This window comes from Coffea eugenioides, chromosome 2 (assembly GCF_003713205.1).
Source record: "Coffea eugenioides isolate CCC68of chromosome 2, Ceug_1.0, whole genome shotgun sequence".
NCBI lineage: Eukaryota > Viridiplantae > Streptophyta > Magnoliopsida > Gentianales > Rubiaceae > Coffea > Coffea eugenioides.
In genome coordinates this window covers 18706886-18732842 of record NC_040036.1, presented here as the reverse complement: position 1 = coordinate 18732842, position 25957 = coordinate 18706886, and the positions used below count along the sequence as shown (strand labels likewise).

Genomic DNA, 25957 nt, shown 5'->3' with positions numbered 1-25957 from the left:
TGAATCTACTGCTAGAGGTTCTCTCTCTCACGGTTGTACGAAAGTTCAATGAACATATTAAATGCCGTGTACTCTGAGAATACATTTGATAGGATTTCTTTGAGCTTAGACCCGTGGATACATTGAACTACCGTGGCGTTTTTCACTTTCATTGTGGAAGCAGTACAACATTATAGATCCAACCCAGCAACCCAACGGGGAACATGACTTGATGATGTTCCACGTCCACAAGTTGCACTGCCCAGAAGTTGAGAAAAGGCCTTGGGACTTCGGAGAACCTTTGCTCAATCGTTTTTTGCATGGTTTATTCTCTGATGAATTTTCAAAGCAGCTTACTTTAGCAAGGCGAACTTGCCCACGTGCTTTACTTGTACTAAAAAAAACAAGTCTTCCTGATTCACAGCAAAAAATAGCTAGGATTGAAAATTTCCAAGTTTTGAGTAATTGGTTAACCTATAGTACTTGTGTAATTTGGCTCTTTTTCAGTCGTTTTCACAATATACATCTATATGTATGATTCGTATCTTTATTTATTAGAAAGAAATATAATTATTTTAAATTTGACTCATTCTATTGCTTATTAATAAACGAAAACACATGTCATGCATACAAACCTACGCTGCCAGAAATGAAGAAAGAGTACTGGGAGATGAGCCAAGTTCGATACTTGTGGTCTCGAGTGCTCCCAAGTCCAATAATTTTTTCCGGGTAAGGTTCTCAAGTCCGATCATTGCGTTCATTGCACAAGGAAAGGAGGAGAAAACGACTATCGACTATTCTAACAGTAATAAATAAGAGTAATGCCTTTTCCATTGGGAAATCGGTTATTACTAATAGGGATAATCCATGGGGGTCATCCAGGTTGGAAAATCCAATACGTTTGCTCGAAGATTATAAGTTCTCAAGTCCTATGATTCTATCTTGTTTGGAAAATTCCGTAATTTGCTAACGAACAATTATAAATTATTGCTTTCTTCCCCGAGTCGTTGTGCGCATATTTGAACTCCAAACTAGTTGTAGTATTCAACTCATCGGAAGAAGAGAGTGGTGATTTATACACGTACCTGAATTTTTAAAACGAGACCCAATCTTCGTCTTCTTGTTGGTCGATACTTGATACTACTAAATTTATTATTAGGATCCAAATGCGGAACAAACAACTATCGAGATATCAAGTATATAATAATTTAATAATAAACAAGTCATAAATATGAAAAATAAACGACATACAATATTTTACGTTCGACTCCACCATTAAACCTACGTCCACAGAAAAAAAATACCTTCTTTATTATAAGAGGAAAAAATCTTATACAAGAATATAATTTGAATCCAAACCTAACACTTGTATACTATCTCTCGTTTATCAAAAACCTTCTCTCATCCCCCATGTATAAGGTTACATGACGCTCTTATATGTGTCTCTTGTATGTCTTTTTGTAGTATGCCAACTCACCTATTTATAGATAATATTATTTGGTCAAAAGTCAAATAACAACAAAAAATCAATGCTAATTTTTAAACTTATACAAAATAAGAAATAACTTTTAAATTCTAAACAAAATAAAAAATTTCTTGACTACTATTTTAAATAACTAAAATCAATTAGGAAATTAGTTACTTTCATTCAAAACAAGAAACCTCACTAAAAGAAATTAATCCAATTACCTAACAAATCTCCACCTTGATGAATATTTCTTTTAACAACAATTTGCGTTCAACTACCAAATAATATGATATCGAATTACACATTCGAATCAATCAGTTCCGATATCAAATTGATTCAATTGGCAAATGAACATGTATAGCTATCCTGAATCTAACTTCCTGTTGATTCGCGAGAAAATGTCTCAATTCACCGTCTCCATTTGCAAGATTTTTTCTCACCACCACTCGCAATACGGGATCTCCTTCTGTCAGTTCTAACTCTACTCATTAAAGTAATCAAGTGGTAAAATCACTATACGATTCAATTATGTATCACATGGGATCTTCTTTACCAGTCTCTCTCTCTCTCTATATATATATATATATATATATATATAAGTATATAAGCAAAGAAAGCAAAATTGCATCTTCGCTCAAAATCGGTCTTTCTTTTCTCCATAGGGCTAAAATCAAAAGAGTCCTCTATTTAGGAGTCTTTAATTTATTGGGTAACGATACGATTCAATTATGTATCACATGGAATCTTCTTTTCCCGTCTCTCTCTCTATATGTATATAGAAGTATATAAGCAAAGAATGCAAAATTGCATCTTCACTCAAAATCGTTCTTTCTTTTCTCCATGGGGCTAAAATCAAAAGAGTCCTCTATTTAGGAGTCTTTAATTTATTGGGTAACGATACGATTCAATTATGTATCACATGGGATCTTCTTTTCCCATCTCTCTCTCTATATGTATATAGAAGTATAAGCAAAGAATGCAAAATTGCATCTTCACTCAAAATCGTTCTTTCTTTTCTCCATAGGGCTAAAATCAAAAGAGTCCTCTATTTAGGAGTCTTTAATTTATTGGGTAACGATACGATTCAATTATGTATTACATGGGATCTTCGTTACCCATCTCTCTCTCTATATGTATATAGAAGTATATAAGCAAAGAATGCAAAATTGCATCTTCGCTCAAAATCGTTCTTTCTTTTTTCCATGGGGCTAAAATCAAAAGAGTCATCTATTTAGGAGTCTTTAATTTATTAGGTAACGATACGATTCAATTATGTATCACATGGGATCTTTTTTACCCGTCTCTCTCTTCCTCTCTCTATATATATATAGAGAGAGAGAGCGCGCGCTTGAAATGCCACATGACTTGTGTTGTTCATTTTTTGAATGAGACTAGTGAAGAATAATTTGTTTCATTCACGTCGTTTTGTCCAAAAAAATCACCAATCTCGATTAAACTACAAAGCCTCGTTTTGTTTGGAAAATAGCAACCCAAATGAGTTACTTTTTTGAAGTTTTCACTGCAAGTCCCGCTGCCCACTAACTCGCCTCGCCCCGCTTTCTATGCGGGACTAATAAAAATTTATAATATAATTTTATTATAATCAAATTTTAATAAATAATTAAATACTAAAATATCAACACAAAGTTATTATTCATTATAATTTCATAGTTGAAATTCATAAAAACGATTAAATAAAAGTTATTTGAATACAATTCAACATGATAAAACAAATACAACTAAAGTAGTCAAATTTTCACTTTTTACATAAATACAATCACCAAGTCATTATTTATGCTTTTTTTATATAAAAAAGTATTATTGTGTTAAGTATAATTAGAAATTTAATATAAATATATTAGTAAATTTAGTATAACTAATTAACAATTTCTATTAGTAGATATGTATAATTATTAGTATAATTGATAATATCAATTATATTACATATACTAATATATATTATATAATATATATATAATTAATAATATCATTATCATAAATTTGTAACTCATTAAGTTAAATATTATATACATATATTTATATATTTATTAAATTTTTTTAACGGGTGGTGGGCCCCCGCCTTCCACCCCATTGCTAGACATGGGAAAAAATTTCCCCATCCCATTAGCCCGCAACGGATCTTCTGTCCTATACCCTGTGCCACTCTCTGTCCCACTTTTTATTATATTGCTATTTCTGCTACATAAGCATCATGTTTTAGTTCTTTATTGTTTCTTTAACATTCAATAACAATTAGTTGAATAAAAAATAAATACAACAGGTTCAAAAAAGTAATATATAATAGAAAATTAAAAAATATAGTAGAAAATTCATAAAAATCTCATTTTTTTATGCATTTTGATTTTTTGAGATTGTTAAATTTTGTATATTACTTAGTTAATAGTTATTGAATGTTAAGGAAACAAAAAAGAACTAACACATGATGTTTATGTAGAAGAAATAGCAATATAATGAAAATTGGGACAGAGAGTGACACAGGGTATGGGACAGAAGATCCGTTGTGCCATTAGACCCTGCGAGCATCCGTCCCAATTGTCATCCCTATTTCCATTAGTTTCATTTTTTTTTTGTAACCATTAGCTTCATTTGAAAACCAACAAAACGATGAGATTAGCGATTTTTTGGACAGTATGAGGTGAAATTTTTCTGGCTAATTAATTTACTGCCCCCGACTTCCCACAACTCTGCTACTGCCCTTCTGGTACTCATAAAGTATCAAAATCAGTACAAAAATGAAAAAGATAAACAAAGCCACGTAGAAGTATACTAGCAAACAAATGCCACTAGTGTCTTTATAAATCTGATAGTTATTTTGGATATCATACTCTCTTCTTGTTGGATGGTAAAATTAGTGTTTTGACTCTTGAACTGTAATAGTTTAAATTATTTAGAATATTTGATCAATATTATCATTGAGAGAAACAATTTGAGGAATGCTTCCCTACAGGAACCATAAATGTTGTTAAAAAAAATAAAACTTATTGACAGTTCAGGTTACAGTTGATGTAAATGGCTAATACACATATTCATTGAAACCAAACTGAACTAATCAGTTTGCTGTTTTAGTTAGATTTTTGTCACAATTTTGATTGTACTTTTGGTACTAGTCACAGAAAAGAATGCGTCCGAGGCTCGCATAGCAGCCGGGAACGATGAGTTATTTGTAAAAACGGGATTTGTCTTGAAATCTTATCATGACAGCTTTTCAAATCTTATCGCCATCTTAGCTTCCCTATTTCAGATTCATCTTTTCCTCCGTTTGATGTCACTTCACTTGTGATATTGAACTCTGCTTTTGATGTCATCTTGCACCTTACTCATATTTTTATGGACGGTATCAGGCTTTCAACTCTTAGCAGACCCTTCACTGTAAATGAGAAAAATCAAACAAAAAACAAAAGGGAAGCAAGAAACGCATTGGCTGTTATCAGAATTTAAAACGTGCCATAGTTGGTGATTACAGATTCTTCTAGCAATAATCGAGTTTCTTGCCAAACAACCTAATCTGGGTAGTGTTAGTTTTCAATAACTTATGCATTAATTGGATCAATGAAGAGGAAGTTTCGTGAAACAGTGGACTGGAAGATCAAATCTAGCCAGTTATGTGGAGGTGCATCTGGATTGAAACTGGGGCGTCCTTCATCCAAAAAAAAAAAAAGACTGGGGCGGCACTAATCATGTCAGTTAGTTTATTTGTATTTGACAGTCTGCTATTAACCCTATTTGACTGGCGTGAACAAAGCTTTGATTATGAAATATGCGAATATATATATATATACACACACACACAGAGATATTACTAAACGATAGCAACTGCATGCATAATTATATTTGAAACAGCTTGGACGTAATGCTACTGTTAATATGTCCATCCGTAACTAAATAACAGCCGAAGTAGTTAGTAGATTAACTTTACTGCTATTATTAGATACTCCTTCGTCACACTTTGATAGTTATGTTTTTCTTTTTCGTCTGTCTCAAATTATAGTCCACTTTTCAATTGAATAATGTAATTATAATTTAATTTTTCTAAAATACCCTTATTCAATGTAGGTTGTTATTAGTATAAACTACCTTATTTAATATAGATTGTTAACCTACTCCATTTAATACATTTATATTTTTCAAAACATATTGATATATGAAAAGCCAGCTTTGTTATTCTTTCAAGCCAAAATGTGAAATAATGTAAAATGAGAATTAATTCTTTCTTAATCATCAATTCAAGTTTCCCATAAACCATCAATTTAAGTTTTCATGAATAATTAATATAAAGTTGTACTCTATTTAATGTAAGAATATTTTAAAAAAATAGCCAACTAAATTTATTGTTCCAACAAAGTTAACTACTTTTTCTTAAACTGTGTGAAAAAAATTAGGACTATCAAAATGGGATGGGACAGAGGTAGAGGTGGCAAAATGGGTGATTTGGACGGGTTTGGGTTGGGTAAAATGGGTAATGGGTATAAGTGAGTCAACCCATTTATATCCATTTAATTAGATGGGTATAAATGGGTAAGTCAAAAAATGAGTTGGGTAACTCAATTATCCATTTATAATCCATTTATTCTAATTTTTTACAAACTCATATAAATTCATTTTGCAAACTAAATTATCAATTTATACTATTTTACACCCATCATTAATTTTAAATATTTACTTATTATGCCAAATAAGTCTAATTATCAATTTTTTTTTCATCCGCGTGCTATGTTGCAAAATTACATATTATTTAATAATTGAACAATGATAATCTAAAAATTTGGACTAAATAATATGAAAGTTAACATAAAAATTTAATACAAAACTTTGAACCCCTAGTATTTTTTCGTGTATAAATTTAAATTTTCATTTTGAAAAGGTAAGAAAGGAGACTAAAATTTGTCATAAATTAGTGATGCTAAAAAATGATCAAATTAATAAATTACGAGGAAATAAAGCGATAAGACAAAATCAACAAATAAATATAATAAATAAAACAAAATTAGTTAACATAAAAAATAGTTAAAAATCCTGATAAGGATTAGCAATCACTTCATTTAGCATACAAACAAAGATAAATTTTCAATAAATAGAAATAATTGATAGAACAGTGAAAGGTTACATGGCCAAAACTTCTTGCCAACCTTCAGTACGAGAATAAACAATAGCTACTTGAATTCCCACAACTAGCTACTCTATCAAGATACTTAACAAGCACAAGCTTCGTACAACTGCATAGCATAGCATAAAACTCCTCCAGCTCATTGTTGGAATCCGCCAACATGAAGGTTAGTAAGTTTAGCAACTAAAGGTGCAAAGTCAATACTCAGTCTTTCTCTATCTTCTTCATCTTCAGAAGCTGAAATCAAAAGTAAAGTTCAATAAGTGACTAAAAAAGTAAAATACAAGATCATGTGCACAAAAAGGTTAAGTATAACATACCTGTTACTCCATTTGAAAGATGACGCCATAAGTTGCTTGTTCCGGTTGTTCCACCACATGCATAATCACGCTTGCACCATTTACATTGTGCTCTTTGTGAACCATCTGGTTCAACATACAATATATCAAATTCCTTCCAAATCAATGACGTGAGTTGTCTCGAACGCTTTGAAGAACCTTGGATCAACTCATCTGTATTGGTAGGCTCATGGCTTGTATAAGAACATAGTTCCTGAATGTGCTCTGACAACTCATCTGTTGGATCATGAAGGGATAGCATTTCTGTTATCTATACTACCAACTTTGTACACCTCATCTGATGTTTTCCTATCTAAGACTCTCAGCCTTACATATAACTTGTCCTGCCCTGCCCTCTCAGACTTAATTGTGCTGACTGCACTTGCCAGTTTCAATGACTTGATAGCCAAGCCCAAGTTTCAACAACTTCCAATTTTCATCACTTTAAAAAGTTCCTTGCTACTTTGGTTTTTTAGCTTTTTGACTCTTTCTAATGGGAGAACCTTACAACAGTGATGCTGCTGCATTCAGTGCATCAGTATCAGCATCCTGACAAGGTTGCTAGAACCAATTTAAGCCTGATCATGCAAACAAAATCAGCATCTTTCCATTTTCCAGATAACTAGGCACAAATATAACCATGTCATAACAACAAAGGCTGAATAATACACAAGACACAAGCCACAAAATTCCATTCCACATTGTAGCTCAAACTCTAGCACTACAACAATATCGAGAACCTAAAACATATCCAAGCCAAATATACCCTTTACAAGGATATGGGTAGATTATGACATATGCCACCGTTCACATAAACCAAATTACATAGAAAAAGAGGATTTCATGTGTATATGATCCACCTTTTTATGTGTTATGTGTGGCTTAATTGACATGAAGCAAATTTATACCAGAAACTTTCCCCTAAACAATGCATTAGATTGAACCTAAAATACTACTGTCAATGATATTATATACGAGATATTATGCTTTTCTATCATGTTAATTTTCTATGCTTTTCTATCCCGTTTCCAACAACATTTTTATTAAAAAAAAAAAATTACATGCCCAATAACAAGATACCTGTTATAGGAAAAATTTAAAGAATATGCTACTTAACAAGATTCCTGTTATAGAAAAAGAACATGGCTGGATCTTTAGACCTCAGTTTAGCGTCGTGTAAATTTTGAAAAACTATGGCCAACCAATCTTGTCCTCGTCATTGCAGATTTTGTAGCCTTCAAGAAATTGTTACCAGTAGTGCTGAACAAATTTGTTACGAATAGACTAAAAAGAAATTACTAGGCACTGGAAGTTTTCCAAATTTGCAATTACTGGGAACAATAATAACAAACAGCTTCACAGATTGCAAGGAAACGAATGCATACAAGTAAAACTTTCCCAGTAGAGTTGTCATAGAACCAGCAAAATTAAGATCCCATTCAAATACTACTACAGCCAATAAGTATGCATCCCACCACAAATTTAAGCAGGAAAGCCTTACCTGTAGACTCCACAATGCTACAGATACCACCAACTGCATCCGGGGTGCAGGATCTGCAGCATATGCTCTGTCTCTCTCCTCCCATGTCCAAATACTATGCCAACAATTCCATCCAAACAAAATTGAAGATTGATTCTAATTTTCTTGTACCTCAAGCTCCCAAAGCTTTTCAACTTTTCTCACAATATTTAGATTCCTGTGAACATTAAGCAAAGAAATGCAATGGTATCAAATGAAGGGAAAAAAACTAGAGCTAAAAAATATAAGTGGCGTTTCCAGGATCTAATGGCATTAGAAAAGTTATCCATCAATCAGCTCAGGAATCGGACATGGAAGGGGCAAAAACCTTCTATTAAGCAGAGACGGGGAGAAGGGAGAGGGGAATCAAACACTGGAGGAAGAGGGGGGGAAGCAGTGGGCTTGCTGGTGGGGAGGAGAAGAAGATTGACGGTGAAAACTGAAAATAGAAAGAAGTTTGGGAATGCAAGTTAAATGGGTTAATTGGGTTTAATGGGTTATCCAATTATACCCATTTAATAATTGGGTATAATTGGGTAACCTATTTATACTCATATATAAAAATTTAATGTACCCATATTCAGTTATTAATGGGCGGGTATGGATAAAATTAATTAAATGATTTTATTTGACACCTCTAGACAGAGGGAGTAGATTTTATCGCTGGACCTGCGTTTGGATTTACAATATTTTTACGTTTTCTGTGGATACATTTTTTAATCATCTTTTTACTTCATATATATCAATCGTTATAGCAAGTTTTTCATAAAAAAATTAAGAAAAATACAATCCAAACAAAGCCTTGAGAGGGCATACATCTGTGTGAAGTATATCGTATAAATTGACAGGATTCGGCCATACTCAGATCAGGGCAGCCGTGTTGTGGGACAACCCAAGGCCTTGTGGAGCGGGATTCCTAGTTTTTAAGGCGCTTTATCCCTACGAGGATGTTGTTCATTTTGGTAGTCGTATTGTATCTATCGCCAACCAGATTTACTTCAAAATTTAGGTTTCATACAACCAACCAAAGTTTGGTGAGAAATTAATTATTTGTTTAGATAAAAAATTATTTGAAAGAATTATGTAATACTTTTTGTAATATGATATATGTAAGATAAAAAAAGTAATAAAAAAGATTAAAAAAAATACGTGTTTATATTCTAATTTCAACATTATTCGTCTTCAAATGAAAACTTAAAAATAGTAGTAAAACACTCTTCCCTTTTATAAATCTTGTGTACCCCTTTTGTTTTTTTTTAAAAAAAAAAAAATTTAATCTTAACAATCTATTCTATTCTTATGGTACAGGAGGAAGGGGCACTCTAACTAAGCTTGTACGAGGTCAAAGGTGAATCTACTGCTGGAGGCTCTCTCTCTCTCTCACGATTGTACGAAAGTTCAATGAATATATTAAATGCCGTGTACTCTGAGAATTCTTAATATATTTGATAGGATTGTCCGTGGAGGATACATCGAACTGATGTGGCGTTTTTCACTTTCATTGTGCAAGCAGTACAACATTATAGATCCAACCATGCAACACAACGGGGAACATGACTTGATGTTCCGCGGCCACAATTTGTACGTACCGCCCAGAAGTTGAGAAAAGGACCTTTTGCTCAATCGTTTTTTGCATGGTTTATTCTCTGATGAATTTTCAAAGCAGCTTACTTTAGCAAGGCGAACTTCCCACGTGCTTTACTTGTACTAGTACTAAAAAAAACAAGTCTTCCTGATTCACAGCGAAAAATAGCTAGGATTGAAAATTTCCAAGTTTTGAGTAATTGGTTAACCTATATATAGTACTTGTGTAATTTGGCTCTTTTTCAGTCGTTTTCATAATATACATCTAGACGTATGATTCGTATCTTTATTTATTAGAAAGAAATACGATTATTTTAAATTTGACTCATTCTAATACTTATTAATAAACGAAAATACATGTCATGCATCCAAACGGTAACGTACGCTGCCAGAAATGAAGAAAGAGTACTGGGAGATGAGCCAAGTTCGATACTTGTGGTCTCGAGTGCTCCCAAGTCCAATAATTTTTTCCGGGTAAGGTTCTCAAGTCCTATCATAAACGACTGTCGACTATTCTAACAGTAATAAATAAGAGTAATGCCGTTTCCATTGGGAAATCGGTTATTACTAATAGGGATAATCCATGGGAGTCATCCAGGTTGGAAAATTCAATACCTTTGCTCGAAGATTATAAGTTCTCAAGTCCTATGATTCTATCTTGTTTGGAAAATTCCGTAATTTGCTAACGAACAATTATAAATTATTGCTTTCTTCCCCGAGTCGTTGTGCGCATATTTGAACTCCAAACTAGTTGTAGTATTCAACTCATCTGAAGAAGAGAATGGTGATTTATACACGTACCCGAATTTTTAAAACGAGACCCAATCTTCGTCTTCTTGTTGGTCGATACTTGATACTACTAAATTTATTATTAGGATCTAAATGCGGAACAAATAACTATCGAGATATCAACTACATAGTAATTTAATAATAAACAAGTCATAAATATGAAAAATAAACGACATATAATATTTAACGTGGTTCGATTCCACCATTAAATCTATGTCCGCAGAAAAAATAACTTAAATCCAAACCTAACCCTTGCATACCATATCTAGTTTCTCAAAAACTCTCTTTTATCCCCCATGTATAAGGTTACATGACGTTCTTGTATATGTCTCTTGTGTGTCTTTTTGTAGTATTCCAAATCACCTATTTATAAATAATATTATTTGGTTAAAAGTCAAATAAAAACAAAAAATCAATGCTAATTTGTAAACTTATACAAAATAAGAAATAACTTCTAAATTCTAAACAAAATAAAAAATTTCTTGACTACTATTTCAAATAACTAAAATCAATTAGGAAATTAGTTACATTCATTCAAAACAAGAAACCTCACTAAAAGAAATTAAGTCAATTATCTAACAAATATCCACCTTGACGAGTATTTCTTTTAACAATAATTTGCGTTCAACTACCAAATAATATGATATCGAATTAAACATCCGAATCAATCAGTTCTAATATCAAATTGATTCAATTGACAAATGAACATGAGTAGTTATTCCGAATCTAACTTCCTGTTGATTCACGAGAAATGTCTCAATTCATCGTCTTCTTTTGCAAGATTTCTTCTCACCACCACTCGCAACACGAGATCTCCTTCTGTGAGTTCTAACTCTACTCATTGAAGTAATCAAGTGGTAAAATCAATATATTTCTTCCCTATCCTTATGTTTGTCTTGCCACGTGTGATTTTCAAAACTCCACTTCGTAACTATCAGAGTCTTCTGAAGCATGAAAATTAGATCTTTTTATTTCTTTGGGACACATGCTACGCCACCCAAAGAATATAATCGAAATCTACAAGCCATCAGGATGAAATATCAATCGTTAGAGGTGTAAGAAAGTTTTCATCGATTCACGTCCAAAATCAACATTGGACCCCACCTTTTCCTTGATCATTGAATCACCTGTCTAGATTCACCGTCAAATGTTTCCATACTTTTCAAATTTCTAGCCTTCACCATCAATATTTTTTGCCAAATCATTGAAATAAAGATATCACTCATTAAATTGTCCAATTAGTAACAACTACCAATCCACTTGATCTCAATAATTAATCAGGATCCAACTTTGAACCCTACTCTAATACAGTTTGTTGGGTTTTAAGCGTTTGTGAGCAGTCCAGTCTCGCAACCAAACTATGATACCACTTGTTAGGATTCAAAAGCGGAACAAACAACTATCGAGATATCAAGTATACAATAATTTAATGATAAACAAGTCACAAGTATGAAAGATAAACGACAAACAATATTTAACGTGATTTGACTCCACCATTGAACCTCCAGAAAAATATGTACTTTATTATGAGAAAGAGAATCCTATACAAGAATACAATTTGACTCAAAACTCAACCACTGCATACCATCTCTCATCTTTTAAAAACCCTCTCTCATTGCCAATGTATAAAGTTATATGACGCTCTTGTGTGTACCCCTTGTTTGCCTCTTTATAATATGTCAACCTATCTATTTCTAGATAACTTTATTTGGTCAAAAGCCAAATAATAATAGGAAATCAATGCTAATTTTTAAACTTATACGAATAGAAAATAACTTCTAAAATCAAAATAAAATAAAAAATTTGTTGGCTACTATTTCAAGTAACTAAAATTAATTAGAAAACTAATTACTTTTACACAAAACAAAAACTCTCCGTAGAAGAAATTAAACCAATTTTCTAACATTTATTGCGGTTACGGTCTTCCCAAGAAATCCAGCATTGAATTTGAATACGTGCTCCGTTTGTACAAGCCCGAAATGTAGGAAACTTCAATCGTATTTTTACTCTTCAAAATGTATACGTTTCCGCCGACCAATGCACGCACACCGTGGATATTTCACGCACATGCGTAAAGATCATCATATTAATACTGGTAGCAGGCAGCGTAGCCATCTATAAATTTGCAGTCAATTTGCCTGCTCCATTTGCTCAGCACAAGATACTACCGTCATCATCAATTCGCGTGAAGCATCAACTATAGTCTATTGAAAGAATAGACTCTAAATTAGCTGTTTGTTGGTCTATTTATCGTTTCCTAGAATCAACTCAACTTCTCGTCGCTTGAAAAAAAATAGAAAAAAACTCAACTTCTCCTCACAAAACAAAGAATCCATTAGCCATGTCTTCACCTCTCTCTGCCAATGTTGATGCTGTCCCTTCGCCGGAAAAGCTTCTATTGAGAGAAATCCCCGGTGACTACGGCTGGCCCCTTTTCGGGGTGCTCAGGGACCGGAGTGACTATTATTACAAGCAAGGCGCGGATGAATTCTTCAGGAGTCGAGTGGAAAAATACAAGTCCACAGTCTTCAGATGCAATATGCCTCCTGGCCCCTTCATGGCTCATAATTCTAAGGTTGTCACAGTCCTGGACGCTGTTAGCTTTCCAATCCTCTTCGACAATTCCAGAGTAGAGAAGAAAGACGTTCTTGATGGCACCTACATGCCCTCCACCACCTTCACCGGTGGCTATCGTGCATGTGCCTATCTGGACACTGATGAGCCTTCCCACGCCGAGATCAAAGGCCTTTTCCTATCCCAACTCGCGAAATTACATAACCGGTTCATCCCAATCTTCCAGAGCTCGCTTTCGGAGCTCTTTGTTAAGCTGGATGATGATATGTCCAAGGACGGAAAAGCAAATTTCAACGACCTCAGCGATCAAGCTTCATTTGACTTCGTCTTTCGTTTGCTCTGCGATAATAAGAGCCCTGCTGATCCTGATACGAAAATTGGGTCCGATGGACCAACAAGTTTTGATAAGTGGCTATTCTTCCAGTTGGCGCCGTTGGTATCTCTTGGGAACAAGTTCATACCGCATTTTCTCGAAGATTTACTGTTTCACACATTCGGGCTGCCATTTTTTCTAGTAAAATCAGGCTATCAGAAGCTTTATGACGCATTTTACAAGTACGGCAGCACAATATTGGATGAAGCTGTGAAGAGAGGGATCAAAAGAGATGAAGCTTGCCATAACTTGGTTTTTCTTGCAGGGTTCAACGCTTATGGCGGCATGAAGATCCTATTTCCAGCTCTGATCAAGTGGGTTGGAGCTGCAGGAGAGAAATTGCATCGTCGGCTTGCTGAAGAAATCAGGACCATTGTTAAGGAAGAAGGCGGGGTCACTTTATCTGGATTGAATAGAATGAGCCTGGTTAAGTCAGTGGCATATGAAGCATTGAGGATCGAACCTGCCGTACCCTTCCAATATGGCAAGGCCAGGGAGGATATCGTGATCAATAGCCACGATTCGGCGTTCTTGATCAAGAAGGGTGAAATGATTTTTGGGTATCAGCCATTTGCGACCAAAGATCCTAAGATATTTGCCAATGCTGAAGAATTTGTCGGGGATAGGTTCGTCGGTGAAGGCGAGAAATTGCTTGAGTACGTTTGTTGGTCTAATGGAAGAGAGACGGATAATCCATCAAAGAATAATAAGCAATGCCCGGCGAAAGATTTGGTGGTGCTCTTGTCCAGGCTGATGTTAGTGGAATTCTTTCTCAAGTACGATACTTTTACGGTTGACGCTGCCACGGTTTTGTTGGGTCCATTGGTGACCGTCACGTCACTAACCACGGCCTCTTCGTAATCATGTGACGGTTCAAAGAAACCTGGGATCAACTAGTTCTTTAATAATTAAAATTGGGTGGTTCATCTTCATCAAGTGTTACTGCTAAATATTTTGGGTCACGGGGATCTATAAACTTGTGCGTGTATGTGTGTGTATACATATATTTTGGGTTTGTGTCTTTTGCTTGGTAGCATTACTCCTAATAGACTCGTTGTACTTCTGATACTATATGTATAATCCAGAGTTTATTGTCAAAATAACTCGTATTACAAAAAATATTCTTAAATTGATTCAATTTCATATTTATTCGGAAAAATCGCCAATTTAGTCCCTAACCTTTTTTTTATTGTCGATTTAGTGCCTATACATTATTTATAGTCAATTTAATCCCTAAACTTATATTTCGATTCCAATCAAAGAGCTTAGCGGCGGGGCCACCGCATAATTTCCATCAGCTTTCCAATTGAGCAACCCAAAAGGGGTATTTTAGGAACTTTCATTCTGGAGCCTTAACCAAAATTAAACAAAAGGTTCAATCCTGCTGAGAGACGTTGATGAGCTCCTGTTCCAATTCCTACAACTTATCTTTCCTCTCCATAAACTCCTTGTCCTCCTCTACCAAAGGTGGCTTCGTTGCACCCCAATCATTAGTAACGCTTTGCTTTAACTCCTTGAAAAGCTTCAGCAAATCCTTCCCACCTTTTGCAGGCTGGGCCACCTCATTCACATCCACCACTCCGGCAACAACCTCCGCGCCAAACAACTGCTTCGGCAACTTCACCGCCCCATCCAACATCCTCGACGCAACATCCGTACGTTTCACCAGCGGCAGCTTTCCTTGCGACTCCAGAAACAACCTCAACTGTTCACTCCTCCGAATGGCCGGATGCTTGGCCAACCTCCTCAAATACTTTTCCAATGCCGCTCTCCTCTGCTCCACAAATTCCTGCGTCTCCAAACCAACACCACCACGTCTCCTTCCTCCACCACCACCGCCACCACCTTCCCGACACCCAACCCAACATCCCCTCCTTCACCGTCACTCCCCTCCCAACCTCCACTGCCGCACTCTCCCACAACCGCAACCTCTCTACCTCCCTCTTCCCACTCTACCCCCCTCCTCCATCTTCCTCTCCCTTTCTAGCACTTCCACCCATCTCCTCCATGTCAAATTTGGTCGCAACAAGGTCGCTATTGAATCTGATCCAAATTTCGGTCTTCAATTTCAGCAATGGCGATTTTCAATTTTCATCCATGGCATATTTTCAGATGATTAAGGAGGCAATTATTGCGATAAAAGAGAGAGCTAGACCTGGTCCCTACCCGATTGTCCGCAAATTTCATAAAAAGCAGCAGAAGTTGCTGGCAAATTTCAAGTAGCTTTTGTCGGTTTAGTTGAAAAAGGCATTTGGCATCGGAAAAACTATTTAAGGTGAATAATTCGTTCAAGCAGCCTGCTCCTGTGAAGACTACTATTGCCATTGTTGTTGCCGGTGAGAAGAAGCCAAAAAAGCCGTTGCTCCAAAGAAAGAGGCTGTGAGTACTAAAAGTGAGATAAACTACTTATAAGAAGAAGCCGAAGAAAGCATTGTTTTGAGTAATCTACATTAACAGGTCATTTTTGTTTTCATTTTGGGTTTTGGGTGGGTATTTTTCATAAGACTGGTTTCGGTTAATTTTGGTTAAGGCTGAAGAATGGAAGTTCCTAAAATACCCCTTTTGGGTTGAGCTGATGGAAATTATGCGGTGGCGCCGCCGCTAAGCTCCTTGATTGGAATCGAAATATAAGTTTAGGGATTAAATTGGTTATAAATAATGTATAGGTACTAAATCGACAATAAAACAAAGGTTAGGGACTAAATTGGCGATTTTCCCTATTTATTCTCATAATATCGTTTTTTACTCTCCATCCAATAAGACTCAAAGGAAAATGAGAAAAGGATAAATTCCGTCATTAGTCATTAATATAGGTCAAAATGAATCCATCATCCTCTTGGTCCCCTTCTCGACTATCAACTTACCTCACTCAAAAAATTTTGGATGCTTAATTTAAACTTGGGATAATTTCAGAAACCTCCCTCGAGGTTTCGACCAATTTCTGAGAGCTCTCCTTAAATTTTAAAAATTACACCCATCATTCTTGCTTTCACTATTTATGCTTCAAAATAGACCCAATAGCCTACATTTTCCTTCATATATTCTAAACTACCCTTTCTGCCAAAAAAAAAAAAGAAAAGGAAAAAGATTTTTGCTGATCGTCTTTACTAATTGCCTTCTTTGTTGACGGTCTTCTTCCAAGCAAGACTATCAAAAGCCAAGAAATCCTCTCTACCAAAAATTTTGATGATTGCCTTTTCTTGGCAACACCATCAGAAAAGCCAGGCAAACATCCCAAGCTGAATCAAAAGCAATTCCAACAATTGTGGGCATGCAAAACATCGCAGTCCAATTTACTTTCGGCAGCCTAGGCTAATTCTTACACTCTATCCAGCCCCAACGCTTTCTCTACAAGGTCAATACACCCGCCTCTTATTATTAAATTGATAAAACTCAACCAATACTCCATCAACCGCTAATGGTAGTGACGAGAAATTGTTGATTTTGAATAATTTGATTGAAAAAACATTAAGGAGGCTGCCACTTGTTAGGAATAAGGTCAGAGATTAGATTAGTAATAAAATTTGGAGTTCAATCATTGTTACAATATTTTTTGAAATGGTATGTCTAATGATCAGTGCTCATTGGGTACTCAATATATATTATATTAACAATTAATACATTTTCTTGTATTTATAGAACTTCTCTAATAATCTTATCTTTTCAGAAATCTAACACATGAAGTACATCTCATTGAGTACTATTATGGGTGCCCATTGGGCACTTACTTTAGGTGTTAGACTTCTGAAAAGGTATGATTAATTGGAGAAATTCTATAAATGCGTAGCAAGGTATTAGTTGTTAATATATGTATATATATGATTGGTTAGATGAAATTTAGGTATGTTAACAAATGACTATTGGCCACCTGTTAGAAAAACCTTTTTTGAAAAATAGGTTATTTGATCAAAAGACCCGTACAATCTATGTATATGTATTGCAAAGAGGATTTTTAAACTAGGCTTCTCATTGAACCTCTAACTTTCCATGCTCTTTTTTTTAATTTTGATTTATTTTAATAATTAGAATTACTTTTAGGCATATGGAATCGATATGAACATAAATATATCACGTAAGGCTGGGAATAGGGATGGCAATGGGGGCGGGTGCCCGCGCGGGGGGTTAATGGGGAGGGTGTTGGGGCGGGGGCCGGGGGAATATTTTCCCCCCTGCTTAGAAATAGGGCGGGGGGCGGGGGAGTGTACCCTCGCCCCATCCCCCGCCCCGCCACCCACTTTAAAAAAATAATATATAAAATAAATAAATAAATAAATAAATAATTATATATATTATATATAATTTAATTAGTTACAAACTTATTATAATAATATTATTAGTTATATGTATTATATAATGTCTATTAGTATATATAATATAATTGATATTATTAATTATACTAATAATTATATATGTGTACTAATACAAATTATTAATTGGTTATACTAAATTTACTAATACATTTATACTAAATCCCTAATTACACTTAATACAATAATATTTTTTTCTTAAAAAAAGCACAAGCACAATAATGAATTAGTGATTGTATTTGTGCCAAAAGTGAAAACTTGACTACTTTAGTTATATTTATTTCATCATGTTGGATTGTATTCAAATATTTTTTGTTTGATTGTTTATATAAGTTTCAATTGTAAAATTATAATTAATAATAATTTGATGATGTGTTAATATTTTAGTACTTGATTATTTGCTAAAATTTAATCATAATAAAATTATATAACAAATTTTTATTAGCCCCGCGGGAGAAGCGGGGCCGGGCAGGGAGGGGGGAGCGGGGGACGGGAGATGGGACGGGGGCGGGGGGATTTTGTAGGCAGCGGGGCGGGGGATGGGGGAAAGGTCTCCCGCCCCAACCCCGCCCCGTTGCCATCCCTAGCTGGGAAAGTCTTAGCTATCACAATCTACTTAAATGTTCTAATGTTATCTAATATAAACCCAAAACATAAGTCTAAAAGTTGACTCTTCCAAACATAGGATGCCATGAATAGGAAAGAAATATTAGTTGTCTATGATTTCCAATCTATACTTCATTTATTATTAACAATTCCGTAATAAAATATGACCGTCTTTAAAATTGGATAGTTTTACAAAACTTATAGCTAACAATTAAACCTTATAAATCTCATAATAAGGAAACCCCTCTCAATTTCTTTAGTTTTTCTTTAAATGACCTTAACTCTTTAGTTTTGGGTTGTAATAAATAGAGGAAAAAACCTGGGGAGCCCTTAAACTATTGCCGTTGTCATCTTTTGGCCCCCCATCTAAAATTTGTTTCCGATTGATCCTTAAACAATTAAAAATGCATACTTTGAGGACTTCTGATGACTTTAACCACAAATCTAACCGGAAGTAAAGGGCATTTTTGTCCGTTCATGTTTGCACCCTCGGGACCAGCAACTAAGTAGCGTAAAAAGAAAGATGCAACTCTTCAATTCTGTAGCAAGGCAAAATCGAAGCAACGGAAATCCTTTCCAGAAATCGAGTTTTGCCCATTTGTTGAAATCCCATCTTCTTCTTCTGCAAAAGAAAGAAAAATTAGGGTTTTCTTGCACGTATAACATTGGAAACGACGAGGTGGAAGATGCCAAGATCAAATCCAATACCTCCAATGTGTGGCTGCGGATTGAGTACCATTCTGAAAACGTCATGGACTCCACGGAATCCAGGTCGAAGATATGCGGAATGTCCAGTTGCTCAGGTAATGGATAGCAGTAATTTAGTGAAGTTGTTAGTAATTGCTGAGGTAAGTTGTTAGTAATTGCTATTTTGTTATGAATTTGAATTTGAGTTAGGGATGCAAGTATTGGAAATGGATAGATGAAGAAATGTGTCCGCGTTCAGTGGAGATTATACCTGGGTTGCTTCGGCGAATCAATCAAATGGAGAAACAGCTCACAAATGCCGAAGAGTCTGCACAAAAGTGGGAGTGCAAAGCAGCAAAATTGCAGACAAAGGTTCGAAGGTTGGAAATTATGATGCAACAACATGCATCACGGGAGAGGAAGTTTGCTGCAGCTCTTGCAATCACCTATGGCTTTGTGTTAGCAGTATTTGCAGTCTGGGTGTTTGGAAATTTAGGAAATAATGATCTATTGCAATTACCCCAGAAAGATGTATTATAAGCAAAGGAATGAAGAAAGTGGAACTGGAATGTAATATGTACAAATGTAGTTCATGGGTGAATGGAAAAGCATGTTTTGCTTTAATTGGACACAGAACGTATTGGACAAGCATGTTTTGCTTTAATGATTGCATCATATTGGTTTATTCTGTTTTTGTGAGCAATGTACAATTGAAACAATGGTATATTTGACGTGTTCATTTTAACATGTTTAACAATGGAAAAGCTAGAATAGTGTAAAATTGGATTATGATAGAACATAGGGAAACCAAAAACCTTTTTGATTAAATACCAACTGCCAACATATAATTACATCATTAATACCAAGAGTCAAGCCACTTAATTAACAAACAAAAGGTGGTCCAACTGTACGACATCTACGAATAAACCACCAAAAAGACAAGTCATTTTCATGCTCGACATAGCACGAGATAAGTCATGTTCTGAAAGCAAAAGTAAAATGGCATCCAATGCCATTGACTAGGCAACAAATCTAATAGTTAGTTGAAGATGAAGGCACACGTCCTCTTCCTCTTCCTCTTGCACTAGCACCCTCACTTTGAGTTGGATTGACATTTCTTCTTCCTCCTGTACCAGCAACTTCATCCTGATTTGGATTCCCACTTCCTCTTCCTCTTCCTCTTCCACCAGCACTTTCACTTTGATTTTGAGTACCACTTCTTGTAGATCTACCTTTGCCCCATCTTCCTTTCCATCTTCCTACAGAAAAAGGAGGCTGCTTTCCAAGATAAGCATAGTTGGAGTTTATCCTTCCCTTTTCAGCATCAGTCAATGTATTGTTTTTCTTTGTCCTGGAGGCTTGATTCTGGGGTGGTTGCCGTTGCTTTTGCTGTTGTGTTGACTGATTGAAGGGTGGTGGTTGGTGTTGTTGTCTAACCTGAGATGGCTGTTGTTGTTGGTTGTTTTGTGATTGATTCTGCTGTTGGGTAGGCTGTCTAGATTGCTGTCCCTGCTCTTTATTTGCATGAGAAGATTCAGGTACACTCTGCTTTTCTCTCCTTCCCTGAAAGTGTAAATGTGGCCAGATCAATATGTGGATTAATGTACAAACAATGTTAGTGAAAATTCAAATTTCATACTCGTTTGGACTGTTGTTTTTCTGAATTTTGGCTTTGCTGTTGCTGCTCAGCCCCTCTATCTCTTGAACAAGTTGCAGCATTGTGGCCAGTCTCTCCACATTTTCTACAGTGCATCACAACTATCTTGCGCAGCTTGGTACTATTTCCCTTTTCCTCTGTTATATCCCTTCTTCTAGCCTTTTTTGGCCTTCCAGGTTGTACACAAGCGACTGGAGGATCCATTTCCAAATGCTCAGAATTAGGCCAAAGTGAGACCCCACTAATTGGCTCCAAGACATTCTCATAAATTTTAGCAAACAACTCTCTTGAGTAGCATGGGGCTGTCAACTGCATTGGATTTCTATCAGACACCAGCATTGCAGAAATGGCATGAATACACGGAATCCCACTTATCTCCCAAAGTTGGCACGTGCATGTGTTTTTTCTGAAATCTACTGCATATTGAGCTGCCCGAGGACCTTTCACTTGGTAGCCATACAAACCATTCCAGATTGGCTCCCAAAGACAGGCCTGCTTAATTCTATCCTCAATCAATTCTTTGATTAGGGGCCCTACTGGTTCAGTCCATTTAGATATCCCTTCTCTTCTTTGTTGGATCCTCTGCATCACCTTCTCTCTTATTTGTTCAAGCATTGATATTATTGGTTTGTCTCTGGCTTCAAGAATGAACGCATTGAAGGTTTCACAAATATTGTTTACCAGCATATCACATTTCGTATGGACTGGAAAAAATGCCTTACACCAGTGCCTGGCATGAGGTGCTTTTTCCACCCATTTAAAGGCCTCACAGTCAAAATCTTTCATGTCTTCCATGGCCTTGTTGAACTCTTCCATACTTGTACTAGTGGCTATACCCCACATCTTGGACTTCAAAGCTTTGCCGGGATGTTTTTTTTTTAAATTTCTGTACATGTGTTGTACACAATATCTATGCTCACTCCCAGGAAGTATCTCAGACAAAGCTCTGTCCAATCCCTTTACAAAGGTAAAAAAACATGAGTCAACACTCAAACTGATAAATATGAAGGATATCATTTCTATTGGAACAATTGTTAACACTCAAACTATATTGATATTCTTACCTTTTGTTGATCAGAAATGAAGGTGTAATGATGTTGATTGTCAATATTCAAGTCATCAGCCAGGAGTTGAAGGAACCATTTCCATTGCTCTCCAGCTTCTTTTTCAACAACTGCCCATGCAATGGGCCACCATCCATTGTTAGGGTCAACACCCATAGCTGTTAGTAATTGACCACGATGAGTTCCTTTAGTATGACAACCATCAAGACCTATTAGTGGCCTGCAACCACTAAAAAATCCCCTCTTAAGTGGCCCCAAACAGCAATAGAATCGCATGAATGTTGGATTACCACCAGGTTTTCTGAATGGAGTGAATACAATTTCAGTCGTTGTACCTGGATGAGTTTTTTTAAGCTCCTCAGAGTACCTACCCAAAAGTTTGTACTGCTCTTCAGCTGAACCCTTCACAGTTTGAGTAGCTAGTGCTCTTGCTTTATATGCCACTGCTCTAGTGATTTTGGACCTGTACTCTTCATCAACTGTTTGTATTAACTCTTTCACAGGCAGTTGTAGGTTGGATTTGTACCTTTCTTCATACCTATTTGCCAACCACTTTGAGGTAATAGCTCTATTCTTCCAAGCATGGCCACAGTTTTCATGCTTATCATAGATTGACTTCACCACTAAGTCATTTGTGCCTAGACAATTTACTGTTGAGGCAAAAACAAACCACCTACAGGGGTGCTTACATTTTGCTCTAACTCTTTTTCTCTCATTTTTGCAAGGCTTCACAGGTTTACCATTAACAATTGCATAGTTTTTAAGAGCTTCTTTGAACTCCCTGCTATCAGCAAATCTTTGCCCTTTAAAGAATTTTGGATTCTTCATGTCCCTCTCTGGGATAAAGTCAATGAATTTGGGGATATGTCCTCCCCTTTCCTCAGATGACTCTTCCCCACTATCTAGTTGATCATCTATTTTGTCCCCATCAAATGCAGCTCCAACATCTATAGATTTTGAACCAAAAGTTGCAGGCTGTCTTGCTTTATTTTTTTTGCCTTTCTTTTGTGATTGTTGGGTAGGAATGTTAGAAGTTCCAGTCACATCTTCATGCTCCTGCTGCTGCCTTCCCACAGATTGCTGGTCATTTTCTGTTTCATCTATACTGCCTGCATCCTCAAACATCAAGTCATCTCTGCAGAAATTATCATCAGCACTGAACTGCTCATTATCTGAGCTGCTGCTCGTGTCATCAGCAGCATCATTGTCTCTACCCTTACTAGTACCTACCCCTCCCACTGTTTTAGTTGCTGTCTTTTGTTTGCCACTTTCAATTTCAGCCTGTGAGGTTGGAATCTTTTCATTAACAATGTCTTTCTGCACCTGTTTTTCTGTTGAATTTTCACCTACACTTGCACCACTTTTTTTTTGATTTTGAGTTTCAGCATTCAAAGGCTTTTTGGTTAATACCATATCAGTACAAGGCTCCTCTATAACTCTGCCCTCATCATCTATTTCTTCTATCAAAACACCAGATTTTGGTGGTGCTGCATATGTCTCTACAGGCTCATTGAATTGCATTTTCAATACCTCTTCAATGGTCTTATGGTCACAGTAAACTTCCATCACCTTATATTCCTGTACCCAACTACAGAACTGGTTAACATGTTGATCAGTTTGCAATTGCCTTAGTCCATCAGGTAGAACACTTGTCGGCTCAAGGTAATAGTACAACACAGCTTCCTCTTCCCCATACCCCAGTTTTTTTAACATTTCATTAATCTCAAGCACTGACATTCTATCACCATCACACAAATCTATATGATCAACTTCACCACCAGTATAAAATCTGTAATCCGAACCATTAAACTTGCCCCCATAGTGCAATCTAATAGTAAAATATTCACTCCCATGTTCTGCACAATCATGTATCAAATTAAAATCAAAATTCACTATATTCATAGAGTAGTAAAAAATAAGCAGCAAAATTGCTAAATAAACAATTGCCCATGCAACATCAACTATTTTTTGTCAAACTCTATACCAGAAATTTCATTAATTTACTATTTTTAGTAAACTAATAATGGACCACAGATATAGTAGGACCCCATGCAACCTACCAACAGGACAAAACTCTCAGACCCTGTTTCCACCCAATTAATTTAATTAAACTCCACTATATCTAAGCCCCTATCAACCAACATCTAATTCTTTAACAGCCCTTAAATTGTTCAATAATAACACAACAATTACACACACAAACCCCGACGATATAAGCTTACAAATCAAGAGGCACATTACCGTATACGAGATATGGGTCAAAATATGCATCCCTCCTTCTGATCATCCATTTCATTTCTCTGTCCATCTGTAGCTTTCAATGCAGAATTTCTCCCATGCAACCTTCAATAGCTGTAATTGAAAGATTATCTAGCCATTCTTCTTATACTTTAGATGAAATTAGAAGAAGAAGATGGGATTTCAACAAATGGGCAAAACTCGATTTCTGGAAAGGATTTCCGTTGCTTCGATTTTGCCTTGCTACAGAATTGAAGAGTTGCATCTTTCTTTTTACGCTACTTAGTTGCTGGTCCCGAGGGTGCAAACATGAACGGACAAAAATGCCCTTTACTTCCGGTTAGATTTGTGGTTAAAGTCATCAGAAGTCCTCAAAGTATGCATTTTTAATTGTTTAAGGATCAATCGGAAACAAATTTTAGATGGGGGGCCAAAAGATGACAACGGCAATAGTTTAAGGGCTCCCCAGGTTTTTTCCTCTAATAAATAAGATTATGTTGGGATAGAGAAGTAAAAAGGAAAATTCGATATTATGCTCTGGGGTTTTTCATCTATTGATTTTTTTTGGAATAAAATTTGAGTTAAATTTGAATTTCTTGACTATCATATGTTTATTAACACATGATTTTGTAAAGCAAAATCATTTGTTTTGAGACTTTTATATGATCAATAGAACATTTTCCTATGTGTAGTATCAAAAAAAAAAAAAGAATAGAAGATAAAAATATTATAATAAAAGAAAAATGGAAAGAATTTCATGTCTTATTGTAGGATAAGAAACAAATAAAATGTTTAATTTAATTACACAAATTAAAAGATATCAAGACACATATAATTATTTGTGATCCGTTTTAGCAAATTACTAATAGATTATTGAAATTGTCATATAAAGAATCCCGAATCATGGAGTAAGGGTGAGAATTGAGAAATACACATTGTAGTATGGGGAAGTCGGATTCTTAGGAGAATATTAGACAAAATATAATATCAAATTTTCTTTTTTATCGTGAGTTTTTATCCTTTGTTGGGATATAGAGAAATTAGCCCTATACCCTTCGTTATTCAGTTATAAAACAACTATAACAGTCAACTATTCATCCATATATAGTGTATCTTTTATTTATTAGTCACCATTAATTCTGTACGTTTATTTTTATTCCTTTTCCTTTTTTGTCTTACGTCTTTATAATTATATCACATGCTCACAATGATTTTTTTGAAATATCACCACTCATAATAGGGGTAAACTTTAAGGTGAATTAATTTTGTCGATACCAACTTAAAAAAATAAGGATGCATTTGATTGGTTGGTTCTAGAAGTGTTTTTAAGAAGTTTTTAACAAATATTTTTGAATGACTATCTATAACAAACTCTAAAAATAGTAGAATTTCATGAAAGCTATAAAACCCAAACTCGATCAATTTTTTGCATGGATTTCGACGGGTGGAGGAGTGCCATTACAAGTAAGAGAAGGATAATGCAAGAAGGGAAATAATAGAGGGAAGGGAGATGGGGCTGAGACGGTGGGGTTGAGGGTAAAGGGGAAGGGAGGGAAGAGCGGCCATAGGGTGAGAGGGGTACAAGAGAGGAAAAGGTGACAATGTGTTCATTTGCTGTAATTTTTGGATTTTTTTGGTATTAACGTCTT

At 35.5% G+C, this 25957-nt stretch overlaps 3 protein-coding genes across 3 annotated transcripts; 2 read left to right on the top strand and 1 right to left on the bottom strand.

The window, feature by feature from the left end:
* Positions 1-6602: 6602 nt before the first annotated feature.
* Positions 6603-7342, bottom strand: LOC113763913. The gene is made up of 2 exons (XM_027307910.1): positions 6893-7342; positions 6603-6809 (listed from the first exon to the last, which is right to left on the bottom strand). The coding sequence occupies exons 1-2, from the start codon at positions 7170-7172 to the stop codon at positions 6712-6714; spliced, it is 378 nt and encodes a 125-aa protein (XP_027163711.1). The 5' UTR covers positions 7173-7342; the 3' UTR covers positions 6603-6711.
* A 5699-nt stretch (positions 7343-13041) lies between these two features.
* LOC113763520 (allene oxide synthase 3-like) lies at positions 13042-14800 on the top strand. The gene has a single exon (XM_027307353.1). The coding sequence runs from the start codon at positions 13144-13146 to the stop codon at positions 14608-14610; it is 1467 nt and encodes a 488-aa protein (XP_027163154.1). The 5' UTR covers positions 13042-13143; the 3' UTR covers positions 14611-14800.
* A 4548-nt stretch (positions 14801-19348) lies between these two features.
* LOC113758745 (uncharacterized protein At4g04775-like) lies at positions 19349-19889 on the top strand. The gene is made up of 2 exons (XM_027301479.1): positions 19349-19510; positions 19560-19889. Exons 1-2 carry the CDS (start codon positions 19349-19351, stop codon positions 19887-19889), a joined length of 492 nt encoding a protein of 163 aa, XP_027157280.1.
* The last annotated feature ends 6068 nt before the right edge of the window (positions 19890-25957 follow it).

Excerpts from the sequence above, each read along its gene's own strand:
- LOC113763913 (XM_027307910.1), bottom strand. The coding sequence starts at position 7,172 with ATGCTATCCCTTCATGATCCAACAGATGAGTTGTCAGAGCACATTCAG. Across the intron at positions 6,810-6,892 it reads TCTTTCAAATGGAGTAACAG|CTTCTGAAGATGAAGAAGAT; the intron begins GTATGTTATACT and ends TTTTGATTTCAG.
- LOC113763520 (XM_027307353.1), top strand. The coding sequence starts at position 13,144 with ATGTCTTCACCTCTCTCTGCCAATGTTGATGCTGTCCCTTCGCCGGAA.
- LOC113758745 (XM_027301479.1), top strand. The coding sequence starts at position 19,349 with ATGCCAAGATCAAATCCAATACCTCCAATGTGTGGCTGCGGATTGAGT. Across the intron at positions 19,511-19,559 it reads AGTTGTTAGTAATTGCTGAG|GGATGCAAGTATTGGAAATG; the intron begins GTAAGTTGTTAG and ends AATTTGAGTTAG.